This window comes from Myiozetetes cayanensis, unplaced genomic scaffold (genome assembly GCF_022539395.1).
Source record: "Myiozetetes cayanensis isolate MyiCay16 unplaced genomic scaffold, myiCay2020 scf5-8, whole genome shotgun sequence".
In the NCBI taxonomy this organism is placed as follows: domain Eukaryota; kingdom Metazoa; phylum Chordata; class Aves; order Passeriformes; family Tyrannidae; genus Myiozetetes; species Myiozetetes cayanensis.
In genome coordinates this window covers 107,392,087-107,409,147 of record NW_026087742.1, presented here as the reverse complement: position 1 = coordinate 107,409,147, position 17,061 = coordinate 107,392,087, and the positions used below count along the sequence as shown (strand labels likewise).

General features: G+C 38.9%; 1 protein-coding gene across 9 annotated transcripts in view; it reads left to right on the top strand.

Moving 5' to 3' along the window:
* Positions 1–4,630: 4,630 nt before the first annotated feature.
* DMD (dystrophin) overlaps positions 4,631–17,061 on the top strand; it is a 1,047,400-nt gene continuing 1,034,969 nt past the window's right edge. For 6 of the 9 annotated variants that reach the window (XM_050333290.1, XM_050333292.1, XM_050333291.1 and 3 more), the window contains exon 1: positions 4,632–5,172. In XM_050333290.1, the coding sequence (XP_050189247.1) occupies positions 5,076–5,172 (97 nt within the window). In that variant the 5' untranslated portion in view covers positions 4,632–5,075. Of the gene's footprint in view, positions 5,173–17,061 lie in introns of all 9 variants that reach the window. The other 3 variants (XM_050333288.1, XM_050333286.1, XM_050333299.1) reach the window with 1 other exon arrangement.

Sequence of the window (17,061 nt, the reverse complement as noted above, 5' to 3'; positions counted from 1 at the left end):
AGCATATACAAGCCTTGCTTGAGGAAGATTAGCAGCATTTGCTGAAGAGTTCAAGGTCACTAATTCTCTGAGTGTTAAATAGGGAAACTCTGCATGTTTCTGCTTCCTGATGTGTGTTAAATATTTAGAGAATGAGTTAACTAGATTTCTTATTTCTCGCTAAAACCTAGTATTTTAAATTCAGTGTCACTGAAATACATATGCTATGTGAGAACAAAATGTAGACTGTGTGGTGGCTTATCTTTAGACATAAGCAGAGGCTGATATTAAAAATCCTCAGTAGTTGCTGCATTTGAGAGATTTTATTATCCATGTTTGCAGCAGTGTTCAGATGACTATATCACACAGCAATCTGCCATTAGAGATGATCCCAGAGAACTGTTTCTGTAGCATTTTTTATGAATAACTTTTTTATCCAGGCTCTGTAATATGAAATCCTGTGGTTGCTGAGGAAATCATTGCTTGTTATTGTTGTAAGCACATCTGTAATAAAATATTACAAAACTTTTTACCATACGCAGATCAATCTTTCTTTGAAACACTGCTCAAAATCCTCCTACAACATCATCATATAAGTGTGTTCTGAGCTTTCCACTTAGGACAAGTGCCTGAACTTAGGTAATTTCATACACCTGAGATTCAGTTAAAAAATTAACTGCATAAACTATGGTCCAGATGAGTGAAAAGTTTTAAAATCCCCAGAAGTTTCAGCTCCTGGGATGGCTGTCAAGTGCCTGGCTGGATGGCTTCAGACATCCACATCTGAAAAATCTCTCTTGCCAACACCCTGGCCCTGTGTGGATGAGTGGGCCTTTGAAGCTTTCCATTGGAGTCTCAGGGCTTGTCTGTGTAGAGAGGATGGTTTCTTTTAGTGGCTGGGCTTTTAGTTTATAGAGACATGACTTTTATGCATTTTTTCTTTTCATTTTTTTATACACTTGTCTGTAGTAATTTTTTTTTAAATCTTGAGCAGTCAAAGCTACATTTGCCATAATTGTCAGAAGTTATCCTCTCTAAACTATTGAGATATTGCCATTCAAATGAAAGTACTGATGCATCTAACTAGATGGGAAAGTGACTCTTTATGGACAGATTACTTCTATAATCATATGTCAGAAATACTGTAATTGAGACGTAGTTAATATAGAATGATTAACAGTAAGAAATAACTATGAATTCCTGGCTGTGTTATCCAAATAAACTTTCAAGTGCCTCTACTGGAGATGTTTATTAATCTAAACATGCACAGTATATCATTAAGGTGTTTTCTTGCATGATTGATCGATTGAATTAGTTGTTCACTGGGAGAGGGATGGAGTACCCGAGTATAATGGGAGGCAGGGAAAAAGGGAAGAGGAATTGACTTTCTTCAGGAGACATATTAGCAAAACAAATGAACAGTTTTTGCTAAGCAAAATCAACATTCATTTCTGCATAATACACTCAGAGAGTGTATTATGGAGAGCATCACGTAGAGCTGAAGGTCAAGGCCAATCTGCTGCTCCCTATTTTTCAGTCATCCATTATTTACCCTTGCTTAGTCAGAGTCACTGGTACTTCCAAAGAGGAAAACAAAAAGGAAAAAGAAATGGCAGCAAGAAGAGGTTCTACATGGTGTCTTAGTTATCACTGTAATGTGAACACACCACCACAATCAAACTCAAGCACTCTGAATGCACCAATTAGTCACTCTAGTAGCAGTGAAGCAATTAAACTGAATACACGTCTTTGCCATAAGATGTAGATGGAATAAGAAGGGAGTTGTCACACAAATAGGCTGGAGTTTCTTTTCCTGCTGAGTTTAGTACTGTAAAAATCAGAATACCACTTGATGAGTGTTTTTCCACTTGTCATTTATTTCTGCTTTTTTGAGACTGAGGACAGCTCTGTATAAGACAAAAAATATGTATTTGTGTTACTGTGGATTCTGGGAGCACTACCCATAGAGCTTTCTCTCTAAATCAATTCATTCCATATGGGTGGGTTACTATAATTATATCTATGCAGATGCTGAATGCACTTATAATATGCAGAAACCATGGCTGTTGTTTTCCCAGAAAAATGCAGAAAAAACTGGAGACCAAAGCCAGCTATTAATCTGGCCTATTAGTATGTGGACAGAATGACTGATACTGGTTTCTCCTCCCAAATTATCCATTCATCTCTGGGCTGTTTTTCTATACAGCTAGTGTACACAGAAGATGCAAAACCTGATATATTACAGTATCTTTCTTCTCCAAAAAAGTAATTAAAAAATATAACTTTTTTTTCTAATACAAAAATGGCTACTTCCTATAGACCTGATCTGAATGGGAATGTGTGGCTAAACTACATTGCACTCACTGAATGCTGTGCTGCACGGCTGTAAAAAAAAAAGTTAAACCATGGTGGGTCTTCCTTGTATGACCATTTCTCTGGAAATATCTTTCATAATTCCCTCTCTATTTTCCTCCCTGTTTGATTGTTTCTTCCCTTATTTACTTCTGTCTGAGGTATTTTGAGTGAGATAGGATCCTGCCATACCAGATGCCCCCATCTCTTTTCATTATTATTTTTCTCCCTAGCATGTGAGACATTTTTCTGGATATTTCCATTTATAATCTGGCACAGCTCAGAATTCACAGAATTAGAAATTAAGCCTACGTTGAGTTTTTGGGTACTCTAGGTCTTCCCTGCAACTACAGACTGTATGAGCTATGAGCTAAAACTCATCTTTTGTGAAATACCGTGTAAATTCCTTGTCGCTGTGCCTGTGGTTTTAAAATCATAATGCAGATAGAAGTGTGAAATATTAAGCATATCCTTTTATGTACTTGGAATCGATGGCGACTTCAAAGTCAGTCCTCATTTATTGCCTGGTTTGTTTCACTTCAGAAATGACTTGAACTGTGAACAAAAAGGAGCAGACAGTATTTTCAGATAGGCACTTTATAGTTGTGCACTTTGCCACTATATGGTAGGACTGTCTCTGTTGCCTTGAATGCAGAATTGGCTTGTTGATATGTGCTGCTACAGACAGAGGAACAGATGTAGTAATTCTACTTTATTTACATGAAATCTCTAAAAAGGCATTTTCTGGCAGCATGCTAGGATTAAATACAGTATCAAATATAAACCGCGCAATGCCACGTTAGCTCATTCAGGTGTCAGCTGTGCCATTTCAATGTGAGTGAGAGCAGGGAGTCAGATCTCTCTCAGCAGGGTTGGAAGCTCTCTCATACTCAGCAACCCTGGCACCAGCCTGTCCCTCTGCCCAGGGACCCTGTCTGTATCCCCCAGGTTGGGGCTTGGCAGAGGGCAAACAGGGATGTTCCCCTCAGTCCACCCACTGATAAACCCCCATGGGAGGCCTAGAGAAAGCTACCAGATGTCCTAATTCTTTATTTCTATTTTTTTTCCAAAGTAGGAAACTCTCTTACCTTTTTTCCTACTTTGGTTTATTTGTTTGTTTGTTTGTTTGTTGGTTTTTTTTTTTTTTTTTTTTTTTTTTTTTTTTTTTTATTTTTGTTTCACTCTGCCCACCCACTCCTTGCAACCCTTCCCCCTTTACTTTTTGTGACTTGGAGGTCCCATGAGCTCATGTTTTCAAGCTTCTTGTTCATAGCCAAGAGCTTCAGAAAAATAACTGAAATTAGGAAATTATGGGGCAGGAAGGGACCATTGGGGTGGGGGAGATTGCAAACCACAGAGAAGTTCATTATCTGAGTAAAGAAGTGAAGCTTAAGTAAAACCCTGTGAACCTTTTGAGCCTGTAGTATGAGAACTTATGAGTGATGCTGAGCTGGCAGCTGCCACAAAGGAAAGATTTTCCGGGGGGACTCTGCCCTTTCCCCCTTCTTCTGTCCTCCTTTGCCATTGTGCAAAGGCTGAGGAAGGAGGTATTACTCCAGGGACAGTCCTTGTTCTCTCTCACCACTTAACTGTCCAGTTTTAGCCGAGCAGCTGCCTCTGTTAAATTGTCCCTTTTTTCTCTCTCAGGTATTCAAACTTTGCCGTGTGGGGTTGGGGATGTTTATTCAGCTTATGAGCAAGCAGACGTATTAGAGATGAAATGCCTTGACTCTGAACTGCAGGCAGAAGTGGTAGGAGGAGACACAGCTAATTTAACTTGGAAGATGATTGATGTGTACATGTCAATTTCTATTAATACTCTTTTGAAATCACTGACGCAAGCCTGCTTTTCCCCCACTCAACAGAAAATATAAATAGAAAGACAACAAAACAACCCTATCCCTTTAATTCACGATACTCAGAAGCAGTTAGGCAAACTCTGTTATTTGAGAGTGTCCTCCACAGGCTGGCAAAAAGCAGCTTATGGGGGTGTTCTTACCACTTTAAGAATATCAAGATGCTCTAACGGAGCTATCCACTTACAGTTAAAATGTATAAAGCACAAAAAGCAAGTGTCACCCACAAACAGGCTTAGACAAATTGCTTAAAAATGTACAGTTCCCTCATTAGACAGCCATTCACTGCATGAAAAGAACTAAATATATTTGTTGAGGTGTAGCTATAAAAACCATGTTCAAAATGAAACAGAGTTGAGAGTCTGAACGCACAGCACTGTTATTCAGAAGTAGCTTTCGAGCCGAGAGTTTCAACGGGAAGGTGCTGTTTGGTTGGACACAAATCAGCAAACGTTTAGCTGGAGCGTGAATAATTCAAGCGTGCACGAAGAGCTGTGCTTTCTGAAGAGACGAAACGCAAGAATAAAAAAAAAATAAATCTTCAAACATTCACATCAGCCTTAGAGGACAATGCAAGCAGCAGGATTTGAAACAGATTTGCAGATGCACTCTCTTTAGGCAGGGAGAATGCTCATTAAATGCAAGATGCTTCTGTGGCTCGTGGGCTTGCACGGAGGTAGAGGTTTGCAAGACTGACGTATCAGATAAAGTCAGAGTGGTTACCACACCGACGGTGTAGCAGCTGCATAATAAATGATGGAGAGAATCATGTTAGGCATGCCCACCTAACCTAACTTGAATCATGCGAAAGGGGAGCTGCTGGAATTCAAATAGACTTTCTGGTTCCCAGCAGTCGGCAGTAATAGAATGCTTTCAGGAAGATGACAGATGCAGGGGGAAGATGCTGTTTTGCACTATCTTGATTTGTTACGGCAGCCAACTTATTGGCATGATGGAGTGACAAGAAAAGCAGCTGGCATGGAAGGTAGGATTATCAAAGCTATTGCATCATTATGAATGTAATTAGAAACTGACCATGACAAAGCATATGCTAGAATGAGCTGTCGCCGATGGCAGAGGATTTGTTGCTGAGGTCTCGAAACTCTGAAAACAACATTTCTCGTGCAAAATGGATTTTTCAGTTTCATTTGTGCTTGTGTTACTCTTTCTTTGCTGCTCGCCTCCAAGCTTGGGGAATTGCTTGCTTGAAAGAGAGTGTCGTGTTAGGATGAGACTGAAGAATAAAGTATTTTCTAAGTCTGTGAAGCCTCAGGTAGATAGAAGCAAACAAATGTGAAACAAGACTAGGAAAAGCTCTCTCGGATTCACTAGCATGCTCTGACCTATTGGTATATTGAGGAATCCCAAGGAAATGAAGGTGCATGTACTGAATGTTTTGGTATAATGAAAAGATAACATTACAGGTCCCTGCTTTACAGTTAGTTTTTTATGACAGGTTTTATTCCCCATCAGTTTTTAGCTCTTGACATTTATCCGGTTGTTCAGTATTATATAAAGAAAATACATCAATATCTCCTGCAGGGTTTCTCAACAACTCCAGCATCTGCTTCAGCTATTGAACTGTATTCACGTTTTGCCAACTTGATGCCTACCCAGCTGGTCTATCATTTCTCGCTTGATTACTGTTCTTAATTTCTCTGTATCAGCTTGTTTCAGACAGGATTTTGAAAGCTGTTAATGAGAAATGACAGTAACTGCTAAACTGTTGAGAACTGGAGTATTCTCTTAATTTTGAAATATCAGAGAGCATTTTTGTGTGCATTTTATTAAATTCATGTTATGTGTTGTTCTGTGATGTTTTCATATAACAGTTAAATTTAGCTGTGAATACTTTGAACTAGATGGGTCACAAGCATAACTTTCAACTGACTATTTTAAGAGAGTTTGAGAAAATGTAGAGGTGTTTGCTTTGGTGTAGGTATGGTCTTAATATATATTCCTTCCTCCTGTGCACCTCTCCCCCCACAACATATATACCCTCTCTCTGTCACCGTGAACAGTCATTAAGTGTATACTGTACATATTGAAATATATTTTATCACCACTAGGGTGAAACTGCTAAGCAGCTCTGAACAGGTGATTTGAACAGGTTTAAAACACACATCAGCTCTATCAGAGTGGATCACCCTTGATGTAAGAAGTAAAAGTGTTGCTTTCCAAATTCTCTTTCCTTCCTATTTGAAGGTTCAACAACCTCTCAAACACTGCTTGATAGCTCACAGGTTATGATTATGTTAAATTATTTGGATTATTTGGCTTTACAAAATGGTTTCTTTTATGTAAACTTTCTTCTTCTTTAGGTCTATCATTTTTTCCTAGACGATGATGAAGAAATCTCTTATCACACTGGATATTCACTTTTCTGAATTTATCTTAAATTACTTTGTTGGCTGTACTCTATGTTGTCTTGTCAAAAGGGAATCAGGCTATTAAACACTAAATGTTGCTGAGTGAAGCTGTTACAGTTTTAGAAAGATAGATGTTTCTAGATACGCAGCAGTGAACCAGCCTTTAGAAAGTTTGAAGGTAAAGATCAGTAAAACTGATATACTGTTTGCTAGTTTGAACATTTCCCTGCTTTGATCATCTCTGAGAGGTATTTTAAATTATTTTGTAACTGCCGGAAGGGGAGATGTACTTACAAATGGAGAGGATCACTGTGGGGTATGTATAGCCAAAAATAGTTCTGTAGTTTTGATGACAATAAAATAAAATGTTATTCTATTTCATAGAAGTTCAGTTAAATTTAACAATAATTTGTCGTTGTTGATCATAATGAAACCATAGAGAGAATAACCCCTATAAACAGCTTAAGTGCCATTCTCCTTTTCAGGGCAGCAGTAAAACTGTTTTATATTGCATATATTATATTTATGCTCCTGAAGCTGCTAGTCTCTTGTCTCAAGAGTGCATGCTGGCAGTCATCATACAGTAGTTACTTAAAATGGCCTTTTCCCTGTGACGCCAGAAATTGTAACTGCATGCTGTCTGTGGCCATCATCCAGCTGACAAGTGATTTTATAGTTTGTTTCTGGTTTATCTCTAGTATTTGGTTTTAGCTTTTTCTTTCGCTGATGAAGTAAGACGACACTAGGTGGAGCTAGCTGTTGATTATAAATAGAGCCAGAGTAATACAGGCCTGTCTAATGAGCCAGCCCCTGTCTATAAAGATCATTAATAAAAATAACAATTTAAAATGTTAAGAAATGAGTTGAAACTCTAGAGAGTCTAGATCTGGTGAGATTAGAGGAAACCATTTCTTCATTTCCTTTTCTTTTTATTATCTTAAAAGCTTGTAGTCAAATATGAAAAATAATAATAAGGAAAAAACATCTACATTCAATAAAGAGATCTGGGAAGAAAAAGAATGGAAATAGAAAAGAAAGAAAAAAGACAGAAGCAGTAATAAGAGCCAGCAGATGTTTCCACTGTAGATACATGCAGATATCCATTTGTGTGTATATATATATATATATATATGTTAAGTCTGATGCACATAGATTTTCTCTTGTCCTTACATTTAATTCCTCTTTCCAGTCTGTCTTCCTAAGGTAATTTATAGAGCTGACATCTTTCACTTTCCATTTAGATATGGGACCGATGTTTTCAAACCTCTTCTTTGGAGGGTGATCTGAAAGGTGTGCAAGGGCACAGAACGTTGTCACTCACATGTTGGACAGAGATAATTAAGAAAAATGTGAAAAGATATTTACTGACTGAGGTGGGATCTGATTGTATGTGCTCCTTCACATGATCCCAGTTATTAATCCTAGTCAAGGATAAGAAATCTGTAGTCCTAGGCAGTGTGACAACACATGAAAAATACACTCACTTCCTCACAGATTTACTGATATGTGCCTCAGATATGGTGCATATATTAATTCAGAAAAGCAAAGACAGAAGTCAGAATATATGCTGGTAGTTAGGTACAGGAACTGAAGAGGAAAAAAATGGGAAATAAATAAGAAATGTGAGATGAGTACAAGGTAAGGGATAGGCAAACACAGAGATTAAGGATATGGGCTTGGTGCAGACTGGCAGAACAATTCCCATCAACCTCTGTTGAGTGAAGCACCTGCAAGTTCAATCAGTGTCTTGTTCTTATAGCAGTAAAAGGGAATTAGGATAGGGAGATACTTAAGTCAGTGATAAAAATTAGCACACGAGGGAAATCACAGCAGCCTGATGTTCCAGGAGTAACAAAATCTAGAACCCTAGAGATTGACATTTTTGAAGGTTAGAAACTTAAAATTTTAGTACTGACGTGCTTTAGAATGGTCCTGTTCTGCACATAACCAAATTTTGTATGGACCTATTGCTTGTTGGAAGAGTCTGAGGGAAAGCTGTGCTGCATTGCCAACCTTAAAAGACCTTTTCGATTATAAGCTCAACAGTACAAGCATGAGAGGTGATCACCTACAGTGGAAACAAAGTTTATTACTTTTACAAATAATTCAATATTTTATTAAGGCTAGACTATGAATAATTTTTAATTTTTTTTTATTTTAATGGATAGTTTCAACCAGAAACAAGGCTTTTAAAACGTGTTATGATGTCAGTACTTCCATATCTGCTTCTGTACAGTTTTGTCCACCAGCATCTCGGGACTCTTGCTTTGAATGAGCTCATCCTGACATGTCCTGAATGTTCCTTCTGACAGGAAGATGTGTTTAGTGTGGCAGCTCTTGCCTTTCTGATGCTGGTCACCTGCTGCTTCACTCAATTTGTGGTTCCTCCTGAACAAGGTCAAAATTCTAGTTGAGAAATACCCACAGTGCGGGGAAGTGTCTGACAGTCTTGGGTAAGGGTCATGAGGAGCTCAGCCAGAAGAAAAAGATGTACTCCTCCTTCTCTCTATCACTAAAATCTGTCCACTAGAATGAGGAAGAGGGCAGGAGGAGAGAAAACAGCACATAAGGTGGGGAATGGAGGGGCTTCAGGTGCTTCATGAGATGGTCATTTGATGAATGAGTGGTAATCACCTTGAGAAAAAAAGCATATGGAAAGGCACATGTGGAAGTCAAGTTATCCAAGGGATATTACTGAGCATTTGGTTATGTACTGCCAGAAAATTCTGCAAAGACACATTACATATATGCAAAACATGTTAATAAATTGAGTCTGTTAGCAAAGAAGGAAATATTTTTGTCCTTCAAAAGCCAGAATTCAAACTCTGTGGGTTATTAATTTGTTCTTACTGTCTAACCACATTAAAATTACTGAAAATTTGGGAGCATTATATTTGATAATAAATGCTGAGGGATATCCGTTCTCTTCACCACAGATAGGGTCTGTTGGGTTTTTTTCACAGAATATTAAACCACTTGTCTCTTAAATCATATATTTTAACTTCTATTAGGGAATGTTGAGATTTCCAGGAGATGCTGGTTGTTGCTAAGTATGGTGTTAAATTTCAGTATAATGCTCAAAGGAGTAAAAGACAGGGGAAAGATGATCTATCTGAACTACCCAGACACTACTCCTTGCTGTCCTTTGTTCAGAAAGACATCCAGAGAAATGAATGAGAATTTTCTGAAGGTTGATATTTTCTTACTTCACCTTCTCACTCTGGAAGAATCAGACCAGAATATTACTGTGTTTGAATTGGAAATAACAAGAAAGCCTTCAGCTTCCTGCTCCACTGAATCTCACAGCCCATCTCCTTGGTGATAACGCCAAGCCGAGCGGTGCAGTTGATACGACTGAAGGACAGGATGCCTTCCAGAGGGATGTGGGCAAGCTCGAGAAGTGGACCCATGGGAACATGGTGTGGTCCAGCAAAGCCAAATGCAAGGTCCTGCACCTGGGTCAGCGCATCCCCCACTATCAATCCAGGCTGGGGGATGAGCAAATCGAGAGCAATCCTGCCGAGAAGGACTTCAGGGTGCTGGTAGGTGAGAGGCTGGACATAACCTGCAATGTTCACACACAGCCCAGAAACCCAGTTGTATCTTGGGCCACAACAAAAACAGCGTGCCCAGCAGGTTGAGGGAGATAATTCTCCCCCTCCATTTTGCCCTTGCGACACCCCACTTGGAGTACAGGGTGTAGGTCTGGGGCCCCCAACACAAAAAAGACCTGTTGGAGCAGGTCCAGAGGAGGTCCATGAAGATGATCCAAGGGTTGAAGCACCTCTTCATCCAAGGACAGGCTGAGATAGTTTGGATTGTTCAACCAGGAGAGGCGAAGACACTGGGGAGGCCATATAGAAGCCTTCCAGTACCTAAAGGGGACTTAGAAGAAATCTGGAGAGATATCTTACAAGGCTATGTAAGTGATAGGACAAGAGGGAATGATTTTAAACTAAAGGAGGGAATGTTTAGATTAAATATAAGAAAGATGTTTTTTACAATGAGGGTGGTAAAACACGGGAACAGCTTTTCTAGAAAGGTGGTGGATGTCCCATCCCTGGAAGTATTAAAGGTTCAGTTGGACGGGACTCTAAAACAACCTGATCTAGTTGAAGATGTTGCAGGGAGGTTAGAATAGATGACCTTAAAAGATCCTTTCTAACTCAAGCTATTCTATGATTCCTTAAACTGCAAAGTATGACTGGTCTCGCATTTTCTCTGCTCTGTGCCACTAGTTCCAAAATGTCCAAGAAATTCACTGCAGCACTGAGGTTATGAGTGCAGTACTTGTGAAGTCCTTGCAAAAATGTCCTGGGCATGATAGACCAAGTGACAGAACCATGAAAGAGGGGGAGCTGAAATGGAGAGGTGAAAGAAGGGAAATCACGACTCTACTAGAAATGGAAGAACGGAAGTAATAATAGTTTTGCCTGCATCTTTTTTTTTTAAAGTTCTTATTTATGGTCTGCGCATCTGTGCATCAGAATAAGGATGCAAGATGCACCTGTTTACAGAAATCAGGAACCTCCATCTGCACTTCAGTTTCTTTAGATTTTGTTATCTTTAGAATGTATCTGAGTCTTAAAAAAAGGAAAAACAGAGAAGTAAATCAAGATTAGTCACACAGTTTTTTTCATTAGTATCCTCAAGTTACCCAGCTTAGTGTTTTACATTACAACACCGTTCTTTACAAGGTGTCTCTTTCATTTACATTTCCCTGAAGATACTGCACACAGTACAACCAGGACTTTGACTTGCTTGATGATACAGAAACTCAAGATACTGAAATGGTCAAAGACATACTTTTGGGTTTGACCAATGTTTAAAAAGACTCCTCTTTTTTCTTTTTCCTTTTTTTTTTTTTTCCTTCCCCTCTCTTCCTTCCTGCCCATGACTTGCCACAACTGGGCAAAAAGAAAGATCAGAAAAAGTTAAAGCAAAATTTGAACAAAAATTAAGTTATATGTGTTTTCTTAACCTATATCTAGTTTCACCTTCACCTCTTTTTGTGTCCTTCTGATGCTTAGGAATAAAGAGTATGCAGAATTTCTTTCATGGGATCAACTTGTTTTAGCATTCACTTCTGATCACTTATATTGATCTGTTTCCCTGAAATTTAAAAGCCACACTAAATTAAACCACCACATGCTGTTTTCTGTAGACTTTTTTTTATGAGCAGACTGCTATCTTTTTATAGCCAGTATGCAGGTCACATTTGCTTTTGCAACAAATAAAGCATAAATACTTGCAAAAAGTTCATAATTTTTTCCTTTTTTTTAATATATATAGCAAAAATCATTTATGTATTCCCACAGTATGCTCATATTTATCACGTCTTTATTTCCTCCTAGTAGAAAATACCATTAATAATGGGAATTCACCTGTAAAATAGATGTTAATGGTCCTAAATGGTATTTAACAAATATCCCTGGGTACAAAGACAACTTTTTCAAAGGGCAAGCTGGAATTTCAATGATTTGAAGGTTTTTGTCAAAAAACAGACTTTTCACTTTGCTGCTTTTCTTTCAGTGTTGGTAAGGACTGCAAACACTGATGTTCTTCATCAGTGCATCCTTCATCATATGCAACCTGTTGTCTTCAGTCATTATTGCAGACCCTTAATTCTTATTTCTTAGTGGCCTTGTTGCAACATTATTAATATAATAAATAAAGGGTCCTAGGGACCGGAGAGACACCAGTGTGGTGTGTAGCAAAAGAGATGCTTTATTGAAAGAGACAAAAGCTTAAATAGTGGTTTCAAATGTTAACACGTCACAACATGTGACCTTCTTAGCCAATCCTAAACAATCATTCCACTGCACATGTGTGATAGAGCATTTTAAGAATTACAACTCCCAGGATGTCTTACTAGCACCCATCCCATAACCCAAAACTCCATGTGGCCTTGTTTTAGACTACTGAAAGGCACAAGGGATTTTTATCTTACGAATGAATTTGGTACTTAGTATAACTTTTCCAAAACAGAGAAATGAATTGCAAGTCCAGTTGATTCTGTGATTGAATATTCATATGCATGTGTTTCTTCAGATACTTCTGCAGAAGCCAAGAAGATAAAGTATGTTACAGATTTTGGTAAATCCCAGTAATTAATTGTATTTATTCCCAGGTTGTGTTATTTTTTAAAATTCAGAAATAATGAGGTTTAGGTAAGCAATTAGTTATGATGCAACCTGAACCAAGATCAAACAACTACTAATACAGTTTAGGGTTACGAGGAGACTCTCGGGCTACTAATTTAAGGATGTAATGAGAAGGCAGAAATACAAAATTCTTGACATACCTTGGATCTATATGCAAAGTAAAACCAGCACCATCATATGCCCTTAGAATGTGCAAGGTCAAATATGATTTGCTTAATTTACAGAACCTAGTTTTCTATTAAGTACTTTTTGCAAGTTAAAAATGCTTTAAGTAGTAATACCTCATTGTCTGTCATAATATCTAATCCTACACTTTTCTTACAGGCATTGTTTGTTAAACTATGTGAGCCTAAATGTGACTTTGAATCACCAGCATTAGCCAGTTGTTAGTGCAGATAATAAAGGTCCTGTAACTGGAGGGAAATGGTATGCTGCTGAAGAGTACCAATTAGGATTATTCCTCTGGCAACACGCAAATGAATTTTTCCTTAATGAGTCCTTAGTGAAACTGGTATTTAGTATGAGATTCTGTGTGACCTGGCTGACCCATCAAATAAATAGCAGCCCAAGCAGCTCAGTCGGGCTACACGTATCACACAGTTCTATAAATTTGCCTAAGCCTAGGGAGCAGAACACTTATTAATTTATTATTATTTAATGTGAATGCTTTATTATTTATTTTGTGATATCAGTGTATGTGGCAAGTGATAAAGTGTAGAGAAAGGTGACTTCTCTGCTCTATGGAACAATATGTAATTAATGTGAAAGGTCTGCTTTGTATCCTGAAAACCAGACACAGAATGATGGCTGTAAGCCTTGACCAGCTGTGAAGCTGTTACATACCTCAAGCAGAAATGGAATTGCATTTTGTGGCCTTCTTTTTACTGAGACACAACTTGAGGATTTTGCACTGAATGATAATTGTATTGCACAGAGACAAACCACCCATTGATGATTCTGAGACACCATGGAAACACAGAGCTACCATATGAGTTGTTTCACTTTGTGTGTGAGTCAGAGATAGGTATGTTATTGGGAGTCCTCTACAGCCTGTATTTCAATAGAAACACTGAAACTGAAAGAGAGTGAGAAGATGCATCTCCATTAAAAGATAGAAAATATGAGCTAGTCAATTAGATGTGGGAAACGCAGAGGTGTCAGTTCAGAGGACTAACTTACTCTGCTGCTGCTTCATGCAACTTATTGGTATCTGCCAGGTCAATAATAGTTAGAGATAATAGTTTTTACCTCAGTGAACAAGCATTTCAAAACAGTTGTAAGCATTATTATAATTCAGGAGAGAAAACCCAAGGTATGTGGTTTGTGTTGCAGCGTAGTTTTCTGGGTTAGCATCTTGCCTCAGGAGTTGTAGAAATATGAGAAAACACAATTAAACTATTGAGGGGAGGTATATCAGTGCTGAAATTGTCAGTTTTGGGTTTTTTCTCTGGGATTTTATTAGGTCCCAGTTCTCTCAAGTTAGTTTAAAGGAAAAATAAATCCATATTAATAGTGCTGGACAGAGCTGCATTGACAAGATGGGAAGAGAAATTCTGTGTGGCACCAGCAGAAGTATGGCACTGGGAAGCATTAACCTCACCCACATCAGGATGGTGAGGCAGAGCAAGAACAATGGAGAGAGGTTTTGGGGGTGGTGATTCCTCTTTCCTAAAGGGCTGTATTTGATATAGGTGGTGAGGTTGATGGACTCCAGGAGAAGGGCTGTAGGGGTGGCCTCCAGTGAGAAAAGGCCAGGGGCTGTCCTCTGCCTGATGCATCTGGTTCCAGCCAGCTCCAGTGGTTCCCCTGCAGGGCACAGACAAGCCCCACAGCTCAGATGATGGTGCTTCAGGAAAAACCTGTTTATGAAAGGTGAAAACACTGCCCTACAGCAACTGAGGGGAGAACACTGTGAAACACCAAGGTCAGAGAAGGAGGAGGAGGTGGTCCAGGTGCCGGAGCAGAGATTCCTCTTCAGCCCTTGGAGCAGACCATGCTGGAGTAGATATCCAAAAGGCAGTCTATGTAGGAAACCATATCAGAGCAGCTGGATGTGCCCTAAAGGAAGTTGCAGCCAGTGAAGAACCCACACAGGAGTGTATAGTTCCTGAAGGGCTGAAACCTATGGGTGGACCCAAGTTGGATCAGGGGAAAAGTGTGAAGAGGATGGAGCAGCAGAGAGGAGTTGTTATGGACTGAGCACAGTCCCCATTGCCCATCACCCTCTGTCCCACATAGTGAGAGTGATGGGGAAGGAGATGGGAGTGAAGTAGAGCCTGGGGAAAGAAGGGCCATGAGGGGCAGGCAATTTCAATCATTTTGTCTTTGTTTTTTTACTGTCCAAATCCACATTAATTTGCAATAATTTAAATTAATTTTCCCCAAGTTCACTCTGTTTTGCCCATGACAGTAACTGGTAAGTCATCTCTCTATCTTTACACAAGAATTTGCATCCTGTTTTCTCCCCCTGTTCTGTCAGGACTGAGTGGGTGTCTGGCTGCTTGCCAAGGTCGACCTACCACAGTGAGATCAGACCGGATTATTCCACCTGATCTTTCCAAATTGACAGGACATAGTGACTGAAGTTTGGTCATTTTTAGGGATAACGGATATTAGAATAGATGGGTGTGGACCACAGCTGAAATTTGGTAAAACAAGAAAGTTAGTAAAATTAAATCTCTCTCTGTTTAAAGCAATGAGTCATTGTCGAGGTACTTATCCTGAACTTGCTCTAAAAAGGCAGATTAAAATACATCATGCAAAGGACATTATTAGTAGTTTTAAGTTACTGTCAGCTGTGCGCACGTGAAGTAAGATTAGGAGCATGAGGAATTATATTTGGGCAACACTGAGAGTGCCTTGCTTTGCAATGTTTTTGTTTATAGAGAGGGATTGCAAGGGATTGCATGTATCAGAATTTTTCCTTGGCTATCCTTGTAACATACGATCAAAACTTGAGTTTAACCAATTCCAAGGATGTTTCCTTGCTTTTAAATACTTAAAAAAGAAAGAGATATGGTGCTGTGACAGGCTATCCATTCAAAAGGATTAAAAAAAAAAACAAAACATACACACAAAAAAAAAACAGAGGGAAAGTTTTATTAAAAAGATATGCCATAAAAATAATCACAGAAAACCCAGGGCTTTTTTCCTTAAAAAAAAGTTCTACTCAAATAGGTGTCTGTGGCATTTCACAACACACTGTTTGTACAGATGTTATCTGCTGTTCCTAGTGGAGTTTGGGGGGAAAAAGAGAAGTTATTACAGCATTTGAGTTGTTTAATCATTCTGAGATAATCAGTGAAGGAAAAATAGGTCTTCAAGTTGAGAAAGTGTCAAGAAATGTTACGTTGGGCTGCTATCAGATGGGGGAAGAGCGAGCTGTCATTTCCAGGATGCTGGAAGCTGTCTGCAGTAACAGGTTGTGTTCTGGAGGCTGGATTCCTCTTCTTCCATTGCTAACATGATACACATTTGAACCAATGCAGTTGTTCAGTAAAAGTGTTGTCTGTAAAAGGAAAGTTGTAAGCTTGAAGAGTGAGTGGAGGTGGGATGGAGTCTGCTCAGAGGTATGTTATGTTCAGGAACCACTTTGGAGCACCCAGCTGACATCTCAAGGCAAATTTATTTAAACTTGAAAAGAAAATGAAAAATGTACAGGGGGCATTGCCTTGGCACCATCTCATTCATTATTGATTCCAACCCTGTGACTTAGAATTAAAAAGCTTTGTTTCCCACTATTGACCATCTGAGCTTCAGACACTGACAATCTAACAGCACCAGTCTCCTTTCTGTGTGGAAAACTGCTGGAGTTCCTCTTCCAAGATTTCACTGAAAAATAGGAAAAACCTTATTTTAATCATTGCAGTTGTAGACCTTCAAAAGGAAGTCTAACTCAATGGAAATGTAAAGGACTTGGGAAATGTAAGGAACCACAAATCTTTTACTGGGAGCAAGGCAGTTTTTGTTATTTATTTTTATTTATTTGTTGTTCTTTGGATAGTAGGGCAGGTCACTAGGGGTTTTGGTCCATTTCTTGTCAAAATTTGTAAGGGCAGTATAATTTCTGGCTTCTTTATGTATAAGTTAAAGAACAGGGTTAGACATCAAGGTGAATGTTAGGGTTGAGTGGAAACACCCATGGAAATCAGGCTTTTCTTGGATATCCCTCCTATCTTCAGTAAAATGGAGTTGGGAAGGATGTAGCAAACTGGTTAGAAGGGACAAGGTTCGTGTCTTAATCTATTACTTCTGGAAGTCAGTCAAAGCATATGTGTGGAAGCCTGGCAGTACTTTCTCTCCTTGTAACCAAAAAAATGAAATTACCCCAACCCATTACTG